The sequence below is a fragment of the Suillus plorans genome, assembly GCF_016647745.1.
Source record: "Suillus plorans strain S12 chromosome Unknown HD556scaffold_12, whole genome shotgun sequence".
Classification (NCBI taxonomy): Eukaryota; Fungi; Basidiomycota; class Agaricomycetes; order Boletales; family Suillaceae; genus Suillus; species Suillus plorans.
Genome location: NW_024537396.1, coordinates 637,835 through 650,588, shown reverse-complemented (window position 1 = coordinate 650,588; position 12,754 = coordinate 637,835). Strand labels below are relative to the sequence as shown.

The 12,754-nt window shown below is 47.7% G+C and overlaps 3 protein-coding genes across 3 annotated transcripts; 1 reads left to right on the top strand and 2 right to left on the bottom strand.

The window, feature by feature from the left end:
- Positions 1–3,315: 3,315 nt before the first annotated feature.
- On the bottom strand, positions 3,316–4,513 carry HD556DRAFT_166989 (uncharacterized protein). The gene is made up of 4 exons (XM_041309778.1): positions 4,216–4,513; positions 3,898–4,165; positions 3,765–3,846; positions 3,316–3,707 (listed from the first exon to the last, which is right to left on the bottom strand). The coding sequence occupies exons 2-4, from the start codon at positions 4,111–4,113 to the stop codon at positions 3,403–3,405; spliced, it is 603 nt and encodes a 200-aa protein (XP_041163549.1). The 5' UTR covers positions 4,114–4,165; positions 4,216–4,513; the 3' UTR covers positions 3,316–3,402.
- An 836-nt stretch (positions 4,514–5,349) lies between these two features.
- Positions 5,350–7,531, top strand: HD556DRAFT_1288185 (uncharacterized protein). The gene is made up of 7 exons (XM_041299355.1): positions 5,350–5,429; positions 5,486–5,525; positions 5,575–5,978; positions 6,031–6,437; positions 6,488–6,810; positions 6,874–6,985; positions 7,043–7,531. Exons 1-7 carry the CDS (start codon positions 5,427–5,429, stop codon positions 7,335–7,337), a joined length of 1,584 nt encoding a protein of 527 aa, XP_041163548.1. The 5' UTR covers positions 5,350–5,426; the 3' UTR covers positions 7,338–7,531.
- Positions 7,532–7,861: 330 nt separating this feature from the next.
- Positions 7,862–10,674, bottom strand: HD556DRAFT_166802 (cytochrome P450). The gene is made up of 14 exons (XM_041309777.1): positions 10,536–10,674; positions 10,260–10,486; positions 10,105–10,201; positions 9,916–10,052; positions 9,742–9,867; positions 9,441–9,693; positions 9,266–9,391; positions 9,109–9,211; positions 8,969–9,055; positions 8,882–8,916; positions 8,785–8,831; positions 8,609–8,731; positions 8,530–8,559; positions 7,862–8,475 (listed from the first exon to the last, which is right to left on the bottom strand). Exons 2-14 carry the CDS (start codon positions 10,472–10,474, stop codon positions 8,256–8,258), a joined length of 1,599 nt encoding a protein of 532 aa, XP_041163547.1. The 5' UTR covers positions 10,475–10,486; positions 10,536–10,674; the 3' UTR covers positions 7,862–8,255.
- Positions 10,675–12,754: the final 2,080 nt, after the last annotated feature.

Sequence of the window (12,754 nt, the reverse complement as noted above, 5' to 3'; positions counted from 1 at the left end):
ATAAAGTCAGGGTAGTATGAAGTCCGTGAAACGGGGGAATTTATTATCTGGGCAGACCCAAGTAGCGGAAGCAGTCGCCGCGGCAACGGCCGTAATAATACACAATCCCAGAGGTCGGGTCGGGTACCATTACGTATTAGATAATGGAGTGGATCAGGGTGGATCCTGGGGAGGAGAGTAGGAAGGGTCGTGATTGAAGAACACGCCAAAAAGACAAATCGTCAACTGCGCAAATAAGTACGCGGCGATATTACTGCTGGTTATTGCGGGGAAAATGCGCTCATTAATAATATTATTATACATGATACCATCTTGACTTGACGTACCATGTAATCGGAAACAAGGCATTCCGTATGAACGCAGACTCGGTTGTAAAGTGGACATGGTTGAACCAGGGAAACCTCCAGTCACTTGCAGATCCAGTCAGCAGGCCAGAGAGATGTCAACAAAAGAAAAGTTCACCGGCAACAAGGGAAAATGTGTCGTTGACAAGAAGTACTCAGTGAGAGACTAGATGGCATTTAGTAAGCGTCAAGTTGACATTCATATTGAGAACAAGTTCTCTTTATCCGCTCACGGGTCTTGAGCTGAGCACGAGATCACCTTCTTGATGATAATTTAAGCACTATAAGGGTTGTAGAGGTTTGAGGAAGACGCCGATCATGAAAAGTAGAAGCTGCCACTGGTGTGGCAGTAGTTGATAAGCGAGAGAGTTTGCATGGTGGAGCCTGACTCCGCGCCCTACGCGCCAACTGCCACCGAACATGGTTTAGGCTCAGAGCATCATCCACTTCCATTTCGGGCCACGGGACTCCTAAGATACCATAAATTACCTCAGCACATATTTTCATTTTAAGCCCGACGCCCCCCCCTACTGCTAGCAACCATGTATATAATAAACTGGGGAAACGGCAGACATCACAACAGTCTGCATTAATATTATGAATATCATATTTGTCCATGTCCTATGCCTGTCGTTATGATCATGTCGGTGTTTTGCGCAAGGTCCAGTGTTTGTTCGTACGTGGTTGAGACGTGCGCCGCCATGCACTGAAAATCGGCCATAGATTCATAACTATTTTCATAATCGATTCAATAGCTGTCGCGATCTGCCGCTCAGAGCTTCTATTATTATTTGTTGCCGGAGAGTGAGCAGAGCCGGGGGTTTCTAAATGCATATAATATTCTGTAATGTCCACTGCTCAACGGGCCCCGGGGTGCGATACCAGGGTTGCTGGGAAGCATCCCCAATCCTGCATGTGATATTGAAGTTGAGCACATTCGTCAGGAAGATCACGGCCTCACCGGTAACATACATGGCCGATGGCCCAACTCGTTCCGTTTCTCTGCTGTGGCCAAGAGATTGGCAAAATCAGGTAGCGTGATGTGGGCGTAGACAGGACGCGTGCGCCACTGGCATTTTGACAGATGTCTCCCAAGGGCAGGTTACTGTTCGTTCCCGGTTCCACAATTGCACAAGCAAACAGAGGCGCTGGATGGCGTAATATTTAATCCGGTCTATAGAAATGAAAATAAGTTTTCATGCGGCATGCGGATGCGATGTAGAAGTGACAAAACGTGCTTATCTGATATCTTTCGGAACAGGCACGACAGGAGTGCGCAGTTGCTGATGGATACTGACAGGCATTCATGATTACACCATGAAATAGCACCGCGATCCCTATTCAGAATCGAGATGAAATCAAAGACACCCGTGTTCGAGATTGCTTTGTAGATCGTTCATTTACACTCGGCTTCTTGATTGCCTTGCATGTCACAAAAGTTGATACACCCAGGTAAGCCTAGTAAAAGGGATCATCAAGTGTCGTCCCACATTGGCCAAACGGTGAACATGGCTACAAAACCCACAGAATGCCACTAGATATGAGCGTTGCAACTGATGTAGATCAGAAAAACAGTGCTCAGCTTCTGATGTTGCAAGAATAATGCGCTAATTTCCGAGAACTGGAGATCCCGGGCCCCTATGGCTCATATTGACCAGCCGGTGAGAAAGCCCCCGCCCAATGCCAGATATGTCTAATGAACACAGTGACGACACTGGATATGGGCGTCGCAGCTGATGTGGGTCTAGAAATATTGTGAGAGAATGCGGCGACGAAAAATACTACCTACTAGCCTGACATCAACTTGTGAATTACAAATTATCAAATACCCTCACGAACCCCGTCATCAACGAGCGAGGTGCGTTTTTAATAGTTCCATTCTGAACGTTGACTGTGTCGTTCGAGCCACGAATACAACCCAATCAAAATCCGCACCCCACAGTGAGTAACGGCAGTTTTGAATAAACTTCGCGCAGTAATTGCGATTCTGTTCGGCCAGGACCGAGACTATCGACACTCCGGTTGCGAATAGAGTAGATAAGGACGTGGCGATTCGTGACTGCCAAGTGAGCGCCGGTAAAGAAGCTACAAGTATTACATACGGTCGACTCACTTAGTGCGTACTCCGAACACGCAAAAAACACTCACATAATTGAAACTATTCAATTCAGCTCACCACACAAAAACCCATCCGTCTTGCTGTAGCGGGTTCCAGGTTCAGCCTCAGAGAGGGTTATGGCCTGTGGAGTGCCAGGGGTCGGAGTGTCCAGAGTCATAGTGTCGAGATAGATAACAGCAAGCTCCAAGACTCTTCTCTTCAGAGTGAATTTTGTATCAGGAATTCCGCGGTTTCATCGAGCCGACCTTCGTATGCAGTCGTGTGCGCTGCTAGCGGGCCGAAAAGGATAGGGTATGCGGAACGGATCCGATGGGGCTCAGAAGCCATGGTTTTCATAAATGGCCTGGTCCGCATTAGGGGTTCACCTTGTTGGCGCAAAACGTCGAAGAATTTAACTATCATTGACCAATGAGAATGATGGCATGGGAAAAGGAACTGAGTTGTCATGAGTAACAGCACCATGAAATTTCTGGATCTATGCTAGAAATAGTGGGGAAGCTGGCATCCACCACGAACACCACCATTCAGCTGAATTCAAAGATCAATGTATACTCTGAACGGATAAAACCACCCAGCTTTCATAGACTAGCTATACCGCTGGCAGGCCGAAACAGAAGGGGGCCACGGAACGGATCCAACAAGGCTCAGAAGCCTTCTCGTGAATGGACTAGGTACTCACCTCGTTGGTTGCAAATGTTGAACGATTTCACTCTCACTGACCAATTTGAGCGAACGGACATCGTCACAGGGATCAGAGAGATTTAAATAGTTGCTCAAGTCTCTGGAAAAGTGACTATACTGCGGATTTCCTGGAACAGCGAGAAAGTTGAGATCCACCGCGAGCAGAACAGCTAACTGAATACGAAAATCAACACATATTTCAAACGGTTCAAAAACCCACACGATTGATGAAGTCTGTCCGCTCAGCATGCAATGCACTCAGAAAAAGATTGGAAGTCCACGCGCTAATCGACCCAGGCCCTCGTAGATCACCCATGTGCAATGCTGGCGAAACGAAAAAGATAGGACCCACGCCTTGGATCCGAGGGGGCTTAGAAGCATCGTTCTGAAAAACGGAGGCAACAGTTCAACAATTTCACGTTCACTAACCGATGTGAGCGCTTGCAGATTGTCACATGGATTAGACCGAACAGTCGCAAAATTCTCTCTGGAAAAATTGTCAGCGATGACCGCACTGGGAATTTCCTGGATCTGTGCCAGAAAAGTGAGAAGGCTGTCATTTGCTAGTCGGTCGACTGGGTACAAAAGTTAACACATTTTGAACAGACAAAAATACCCACATGAGTTGTGAAACCTATCTAATAAACATGCAACTCGTCGCCAAACAAAATAGGAAGTCCACGATTTAATCGACCCAGGCCCCTGTAGGCCAGCCATGTGTACCGCTGGCGAGCCGAAAAAGATAGAACTCACAGCGTGGATCTGAGGGTGCTCAGAAGCATCGTTCTCATAAATGGACTGATCCGCATTAGTCGCTCGCCTCGTTGGCGCAAAAAGTTGAGCAATTTCACTTTCACTGACAGATGTGAGCAAGCGCAGATCTTGGCATGGGAAAGGAAAAGAATTGGACAAACTATCGAATGAGGCTTGCTGGAACATCAGTGGGTATCTAAGGCACCTGTTCCGCATGGTGTTCTTACCGAGGACGCACGTAGAATGGGGGTAGCATCGGCAATATTTCCTGGATATCAAAAATGAGTAAGATGCGCCCTACAAGAACAGTCAAATTACCTTAAATCATATCAGAGATTCTGCCATCTCTTCGCTTACAAACGGTGTTAAGGGGAGATCGGAAGTGATATTCCTACTAGTCATTCGAATCAAGCTAGGTCACGCAATGTGAATGACTACACGAGGCCGTCTGCGCTAGCATGTAGAGTTATCTCTTTAATAAGCCTTTTGTTTTAATTTGGAAGTGCATCATCCTAGAGGGGTGTAGTAAGGCGCGTTCATGAGCACGAGTCTGTTATCACGGTAAATTTTAAAATTAAAGGAGAACGTGGGCATACCTAACCGAAATGCGCACACAACCGAATTAATATCCTGTGATCGATCAGCCTTAGTAGTAGGATGCTAAAGCGAAGAGACGAACAAAAATGGCTTGGCTTCATAACCCCTTCACATTCATAACGATCTGCTGCGTAAATTACTCTTGATGTAACCAAAACAAGAGAGAACGCTTGCTGCGGTCCCGGGTCAAGTAAGTAGCCGCAAAATTCCCGGCCTATAGCTGCATTCATGCCGAACTGAGCAGTCCAATAACACCGGTGAGGGCCAGACCTCAGGTACGAGCAAGTTCGAAAACTGTTTCAACGTGGCCACCACATGCAGAAGCGAGGAATGGTCGCCAGTGGCGCCTGTCATTGTGACCCAGAAGGAGATGGTATCGCTGCGGTGACATCCCAGGCATTTTCGTCTTCGGAAATTTATGTTCAGCATGGCATGGCAAGTGGCAACCTCGGGGACGAATGTGTATAACTGGTCGCAAAACTTAGGTGGTACAGAACGCGTACACAATGAGACAAATAGATGCAGCAGTGGCCAGGATTTGCTTCAGGAAATTTCTGCAGAAAGTTGAACAATAAGTCTTATAAATGAAGGAGTAGTTAAACTTGACGAATCTGCAGATCACCATGACCATGTTGAATTTGAGGTCAAGAATAAAACAACTGTGTATGCAAAAGCACCCAGAGAGACGCAAGTAATTTCCTGTCAAGAGGTTGTTCTAGAGCAGACGCTTGTTTGTCGGACTGCAGGATTGCGAGCAAGTTGCTCTATGTCACTGTCGTGACTCTATATGTTCTGACCCCTCGAAAATTCTAAATGCAGTGATAAGTGGGGGTCGCTTTCCTTCTGACACGTTCGAGGAAGTATTGCTACCAGCAAGATCAGAAACTGCAGGCTTGTGCAGGCAAGGGTTTTTATCGCCATAACCCTTCAAGATGGTGAGCATCAAGCATTCCGGACAAGACATGTAAACAGGATCTAACAAATTTTGCAGGTTGTTCTAGCAGCATCAATATGCACTAAAGGTGGTAAAGGTAAGTCCACCTACCAGCTCTCAAAACTAATCTCCTGACACACTTCCAGCGGTGCTCTCGCGCCAATTTCACCCAATGACACGCACCCATATCGAATCCCTACTTGCATCCTTCCCAAAGCTCATCCCGACAAACTCTCAACACACTTCCGTAGAAACCGCTCAAGTCCGCTACGTTTACCAGCCCTTGGAAGATCTCTACATCCTTCTCATTACGAATAAAGCTTCCAATATCCTTCAGGATATCGATACCCTCCACCTCTTTGCGCGCGTCGTGTCTGATATGTGCCGCACTGCAGATGAGCGTGAAATTCAGAAACAGAGTTTTGAACTGCTTGGCGCTTTTGATGAGATCGTGAGCATGGGTTACCGAGAACAGGTCAATCTCATGCAGGTAAGGAGCATATTGGAGATGGAGAGTCACGAGGAAAAGATACAAGATATCATCGCAAGGGTCAGTGCACACCAGTCAGACTACCCGACCTCTCCCACTCATTTAATGACAGAACAAAGAAGCAGAGGCAAAAGAAGAGCTCAAGCGCCGTGCACGCCAACTCGAGCTCCAGCGCCGGGAGCAGCAGAAGCGTGCTGCAGTATCCGGCAGTGGGGGCAGCTCATATCTCGGTGGAGGCATGTCTGGATACTCTCCTGTTCCTCAACGCTTCGACGCTCCAGAAGTGCCGGCTGCGCGCACTGCATCACCTGCACCTACATCCAGTGCGCGCACCCCTCCGTTCAAGGGCAGTGGCATGAAACTCGGCAGCAAAAAGACTAGGCAAGCTGAGCTTCTAGATGCTCTCGGCGGCGAGCTAGTCTCCGAGGAGCTCTCAGCACCATCCACGCCTCCTATCCCTGATCCATCCCCAGCGCCAACTAACACAAGAGGTAGCCTGCCCTCTATCACAGCTGAAAGGTAAGTCCTTGCCCTCCCCAATTTCAAGCCTCGCCAACACTTGTCTATAGCGTACATATCGTAATCAAGGAAAAGATCGATGTATCTCTTATGCGCGAAGGCGGTGTACAATCAATGGAGGTCAAGGGTGACATGAACCTCCAAGTCTCCGATCCCGCTTTAGCGCATATCAAACTCGCACTCCCGTCCCCCACCACCGACTTTGGGTCTGATCTTCAATTCAAGCAACACCCGAATGTTGCCAAGTTCGCCCCCGGCCAGAACCGTATCGTCGCGCTCAAAGATCCCTCTCGTGCTTTCCCGGTGGGCCAAGCCCTTGGCGTACTCAAGTGGCGCTATGCAGGGCGCGATGAGTCCTTAGTGCCATTGTCCAGTAAGCTCTCCATTCGTATATATCATTTTCACCCTCACTAACTCAAGCCCCTGCCCCCCAAAGTCAACTGCTGGCCCTCTCCCTCAAATGACGGTACCTGTGAGGTCAACATTGAGTACGAGCTTGAAAACGAAAACGTCACCCTGCACGACGTCGTTATCTCCATCCCCCTCCCGTAAGTTCCTCTTCGTTCCCACTCCAATTTTTTGCCCACTCACTGACATACCTCTAGCACTGGCTCCTACCCCATCATCACCACCACGCAATGCGACTACAGCATCAATCCCGCTACTCACTCACTCGACTGGTCCATCCCACTCGTTTCCACCGTAGAGCGCAGCGGCACGCTCGAGTTCACTGTCGGCGGCGACGACGCGAGCATCTTCTTCCCCGTGCGCGTGTCATTCGTGGGTCGGGGGAGTATCGCTGGCATTGGGGTGGATGCTGTTTCGAGAGTGGATGGTGGTGAGGACCCCGTTTTTTCTGTGGATGCTGTCGTCACTACGGGTGATTATCTTGTTGTTTGAGTGTCTTGATGTGTACTGGGAAATGCATGATCATATATCATGAATTAGCAAGACAGACTTTTACTGCATATGATATCTTACATGATCTAGAAGGTCAAGCTATGAACTGCAACGAATGACCACTGCAGACTTCTCTCCATTGAGGCTAGACTTAGCGCTTACTTTTGGACTTTACTCGATCAAACTATCCTGAGTGGCTGTCAGGGTTATTCCAGGGAATCAGTTTAAGGCACGTATCGATATATCAAGAATTAGGCTGAGCGGACGAATGTCAAAGGAGCTCACACTCTCAGATCCAGCCTTTCCGATCTCTGCAGTTATATGTCGTGATTGTGAAGGAGACGCCAACCTTCTTATTGCAACAGTGCGGATACTCAACACTGTATGAGAGGTTCTCGCACCGCGAAGGATTGCTGTACACACTTCCGTGATCTGCGACAACTTCGAGTCAACCATCGAGGACTATGTGTTGGTAGTAATACAATCTCAAGCACTTTGGGGGTGTAGACGGTCTAGCCACCATGGGATCAATGAAAGCTGTTGATAGGAATTCGCGTGCAATGAGCAACAACTACAGTAACGAGATATAGGGGGAACAAGTTTGAATTAGTTTACAAGCAGAAACACACCCGCCACATCTATGGGCTGCGTCCGCCAAAGAAGGATTGGATGCAACTCATCGTGCATGTTACTGCTGGCCTGAAATAGTGTGATCGAGTGCTCGCCAATTTGCTTGAAATGAACTAAGCAGTGAACTGGCATGATAACGACGACAGAACTGCACAGAGAATCCTAATAACGATGACGCACAGTCGACAGCTATAATACACAATTCGCAACCGTAACAACTTACAAGGTGATTTACTGCGGGTAATGATCCTAGAGGCATGGTTTGGATAGTGGTGTTTCGTTCCCTCTCTAGCAGTGATCGCTCTCATACGCCACAGGATAATTCTGCATTATCCGCCTGAGCTCTGTTTCCGGAATCCTCGTCTTGAAGTCGATGGTGCACGGCCGGTATGTAAACGGCCGGTGGGCTTTCTCTGTGTTCATGAATCCCATGTCATCCAGCGGCTGTGTAGGATCCAGAGTGAGCTGGAAGGCCCAAAGAATCAAGACCGCGCTTATGAACACCGTTCTGTACCAATCGAAGTGAACCCGAAAAATCATGTCTGTAGAATGGCAGGCTTACCTGTTCGCGACATGTTGACCGGGGCACACACTGCAAGAAATTTCATGCAACGAACGAGTAATAGGAAGACGGTGCTTACCGCCGACCAAACCCGTAGAGAAAATTGGTTAGGTCGTCTCTCAGGAGACCTTGGTCGTCAATCCAGCGTTGAGGCTTGAACACTTCAGGCTCGGGAAAGACTTCTGGATCTCGACAGATGGACCTAAAGCAGCGACTGTTAGGCCTTTCGGGTTAACCTCGTAACTCGAAGCTTACCAATGGTTACCGAATACTGTGGTCCCAGCTGGAATACAGTGGTTTTCCTGATGCCAGATCATCAGTCGCACACATAAGTTGTTCAAATATCACTTACCCAAATTACGTCTTTGGTTGTTCGGTGGGGAAATCCTGCAGTGACCGTCAGAAACTGTAGGTATAAAACCACAAGGATTAGCCTAACCATTAGGAGCAACCGGTCTCCATCTCACAGCCTCAGAGATGAAGGCCTGCAGGCGAGTAAGGGATTGTTGGTCGGCGAATGTCGGCGCTTGAGTGCAGAAATCGTTGAATATACTGAACTACAATGAAAAACAAAGTTACCTTGATGCCTCCCGATAACCGCATCCAGTTCAGCTTGAACTTTAACTTGCTCATCGGGGAAACATGCGGCTGCCATGAGCACCGTGCATATTACTGAGGTGGTCTGACCCCCTAATTTCAGCCACATGCTAGTTTTTGGACAATAAAAACACCTCACTGTGTTGGTTCCAGCTCTAAACAAGGAACCACCAAGAAAAGCCGTCTCGTCCTCTGTCAAGCCATGGTGATCGCCATTTTCTAGCATATATCTCGTGAACGAAGGGCCGATGTCCACATCGCTTTGCTGTGAATGACTTCGATATTTCATGTGAAATCGTCAAGGCGAAGCATACCATTTGTTCTTTCACTCGGTTCAGCTGACCTATGTTAAGCCGCTTGCTCCTCCCAAACCCCCGTTTTAATTCTCGGCCATACCAGGGAATGTGTTTGAGCCACGGGATCGAGTCTACAAGGTAGAAAGCATCGGGGCGCAGGGCTCTGTCGATCAACTTCCTAAGCTGGCGCATCTCAATGACTTGGGGATCAGCTGCAGACGTGGGTGCATTGCTACCGTAGGTAACTTTCGTAATTACTGTCGCACCATAACTTCAAAATGCCTATAAGCAGTGTACAATCGTAACCACAGGCGCATACCTCATCACATGGTTCTGAAAGTTGCATGGATCATCAAGGATGTCGAAAATCAGATTCTTCGCGTTCGACATCTGCAGGGGCTGATAAGCCCCAGCTGCTGTAGGCTGGAAATGCGTATGAAGGGCTCTGCAAAAGTTAAAAGGTAAATTGGTAGACATATTGCGAATTGCTAACCTACGCATCCGACGGAATCTGTCTCCAAATGGCGTGTAGGCAATGCTCAGCCCGCCACCAAATAATTCTCCAGCAGCGATCATGCGAGGACGGTCAGCGAGAGTTCCGCCCTGATTCTCCATAATATCCATGGCGGCCTGCAACAGAATGGTGAACTTGGATATGCCAACTCTGCGTCGAGAGACTGACTTTGTAACGACCAATAATCACGACTTTTCCGAGCCCTGACCGAAGAGTGATCAGAGGGCCGTACTGGTTGATCCAACCTGCTATGGTGAGAAATGACCTAATCAGCGAAAATACTGTTAGTACTAACAGACAACGTGTTCCATGCGAAAATTTACTTGTGAGACGGCAGGAAGTGCCCCCAAGGCCTTAAAGTGAAAGGGTAAGGTGGGAGAGGAGGGCCATTCTTCGATTGAGGAAGAACAAATGCTCCTATTACGCTAAGACAAGTCACAGCACCAGCAATGAGCCACGCGTTATCCGAAATGAACAGGTCAGGCAGTTGTAACATGGCTGATGGGAGGAGCGCAAAGAAGGATTGGAGGCAATTCATGGCAAGTAGCTTCTTAACTCGAGGGTTAGTAAGGCGATATTAACTATGCTGATAGGCCAACCTTCAATCCAATATACTTCAAAATCCATATTCTGATCCATTACTGCCACGTATCCACGGACCGTTAGTCCTTGCAGCGTCATCAAGGAAATTCTGCTGGCAAAGAATTACCACCTCCGCAACTTAGCTCGAAGATAACCTTTCTCTGGTTTAGGAAGGTAAACAGTTGACACTGCTGTCATACCAGAACAGTGTGCAGCAGCGAAAAACGATGTCAGAAACGCGCAGGTCGGGCAATCGTAATACAGCTGATGGGAAGAGCTCGAAGGATTGGATGTAACTTGTCGTATGTCAGTGCTGGCCTGCAATAGTTCGCTCGCCCAGTAACACTTGGCAATTGAAAGAAGCCAATGGAAAGCACGAATACAACCTTTTGGCGAGCATACTAGTCCAAATTTCTCGCTGTCTCGTCGGTTTCATGTTCGGCAGAACTCCGTGACTCGAGTCTCGTAGGGTAATTAGAGGCATTTTTGGACCGTGATTCTTCCGGAAGAATCGGCAAAAATGGCGGCATGACCTATTCTGGATTTGGATACAGCAGGTAGTGGATGTTTTGTTGTCCGCTCCAGCAGCACAGCTGGGATCATGACTAGGGAATGAGTTGGAAAGTCCATATGTGGCTGGCATAAAGACCACGTCTTTGCATGATCAGATTAAATGCAGATAAGATAGGAGAGGTGTCATGACAGGTGAGATCATGGTCGATGGAGGCGATAGAGTGACCTTGAATTCATTGCCGTAAAAACGTCGCAGATGAGCCCTATGAGAAGAAGTGTGGCACAACTGAAGCCTTCACGATGATTTTCGTCGCGCACTGGTGCAGAAAGTCGTTCCATACATGGGACGGGCGGCAGAAGAGCTCGAAAACTGCATGTAACCTCGGCTCTCCGCACGGAGAGACCCAGGATAAAGATTGAGATCTTGAAAATTGCGCATCAACGGACAAGACATGAGGTTCCAAAACACAGTGATATCCGAGAATTTGTTTGATTCCTTAGTTGATGTGTTGGTAAAGGACAATGTATCACTACCAGTAGTATGGGTTGCAGCCAGGATGAAGATTCTGCCGCGTTACGATCTTGTCGTAGTGTAATTCATGCAGGATAAATGGATGCCATAGGTTAGGACATTGCAGGACGAACCGGAAGAGCAAACCAATAGCTCACACTTGTCTGTATCCGCGAATTTCAGGTCCCAGTCCTAAAGGGCCTGACTCCTTGTACCTGCCAGTGGGCTACGATTTTGTAGTAACTCGGTACACTCGAACTGTCACAGTTTGCTGTGTGCTGAATGCGTTATGAATGGGAAAGAATAATAGATGTATTTCGTAAATAGCTGCCGCCAGTTAGAGGAACCATTTGTGACATGGGACACATCGAAGTTCATGTGAAGCGGAATTTGAAAGATCAATTAAGTGAGTGCATGCACGCGTGCGCCGTGTTTGGCACGTGCACAGCTCTGACCTAGCATACATGCGTGCAAAATGTGTCTCAGATGTTGATAGCACTCATCTACATCTCAGATTCTCTCAGATTCCAAAGTCAAAGGTAATTAGCATACATGTATGCTAAATTCATTGCCTTGCATTCTGATTATCATTATCTAGGATATGTTGCAAGGGCTCAGCTGGGCTGCAGAGATGGAATCTCCTTGACATTATCATAAGCTTAGACAGGAAAAAAAAAGTTCGTAGCTGGGGTCAACGAGGCACCATAGAGTGATTATAAGACCTGGCTCAACGAGGGCACCGTGGATGGAATCGTTCTTCATCATCGGGAAGATAGCTTTATTCTTGATTCTTGTACCGTATAAATGAGCAGCATCATTGTGCCGCACGAGACGTTGATGTCTAAAGATTAATCTTGTGGTGAGACGGTTGGGAAATGTGGTGCGCCTGTAACTCACCGGAGGAAATTGGTCGAAGAGAAACCTGATACTTATAAGAACCACGAAACAAAAAGTAAGGTTCTGGTCACTACAAAAGCTTCAAGCGTGTCTGGATAAAGACGTGCACTCAGATCATAAAAGAAAAAAATTCAGAGCAGAGTGTGCAGCTGAAGGTTAGCCTCGGCGGTCAGGATCTCCGCAAGTGCAAGATCTATCACGTATTGGACATTATGCATCGCATTACATCTCTTTGCAGCTCTTCATGCTATGTCTGCATGCTGAGTGTAGTTATTAGCTTGCCAAGGCGTGCCAATTGTCAAAAGTGTGTAAAAG

Bases quoted from the DNA above. Each gene is read 5' to 3' on its own strand.
- HD556DRAFT_166989 (XM_041309778.1), bottom strand. From the start codon at position 4,113: ATGCGGAACAGGTGCCTTAGATACCCACTGATGTTCCAGCAAGCCTCA. The intron at 3,847-3,897 runs GTGAGTTCTATC...GCTGGCCTACAG, and splicing joins AGCACCCTCAGATCCACGCT to GGGCCTGGGTCGATTAAATC. The intron at 3,708-3,764 runs GTGGGTATTTTT...TCGACCGACTAG, and splicing joins AGATAGGTTTCACAACTCAT to CAAATGACAGCCTTCTCACT.
- HD556DRAFT_1288185 (XM_041299355.1), top strand. The intron at 5,526-5,574 runs GTAAGTCCACCT...ACACACTTCCAG, and splicing joins ATGCACTAAAGGTGGTAAAG to CGGTGCTCTCGCGCCAATTT. The intron at 6,986-7,042 runs GTAAGTTCCTCT...ACATACCTCTAG, and splicing joins GTTATCTCCATCCCCCTCCC to CACTGGCTCCTACCCCATCA.
- HD556DRAFT_166802 (XM_041309777.1), bottom strand. From the start codon at position 10,474: ATGAATTGCCTCCAATCCTTCTTTGCGCTCCTCCCATCAGCCATGTTA. The intron at 9,868-9,915 runs GTTAGCAATTCG...TAACTTTTGCAG, and splicing joins AGATTCCGTCGGATGCGTAG to AGCCCTTCATACGCATTTCC. The intron at 9,392-9,440 runs GTATGCTTCGCC...AGTCATTCACAG, and splicing joins ACCGAGTGAAAGAACAAATG to CAAAGCGATGTGGACATCGG.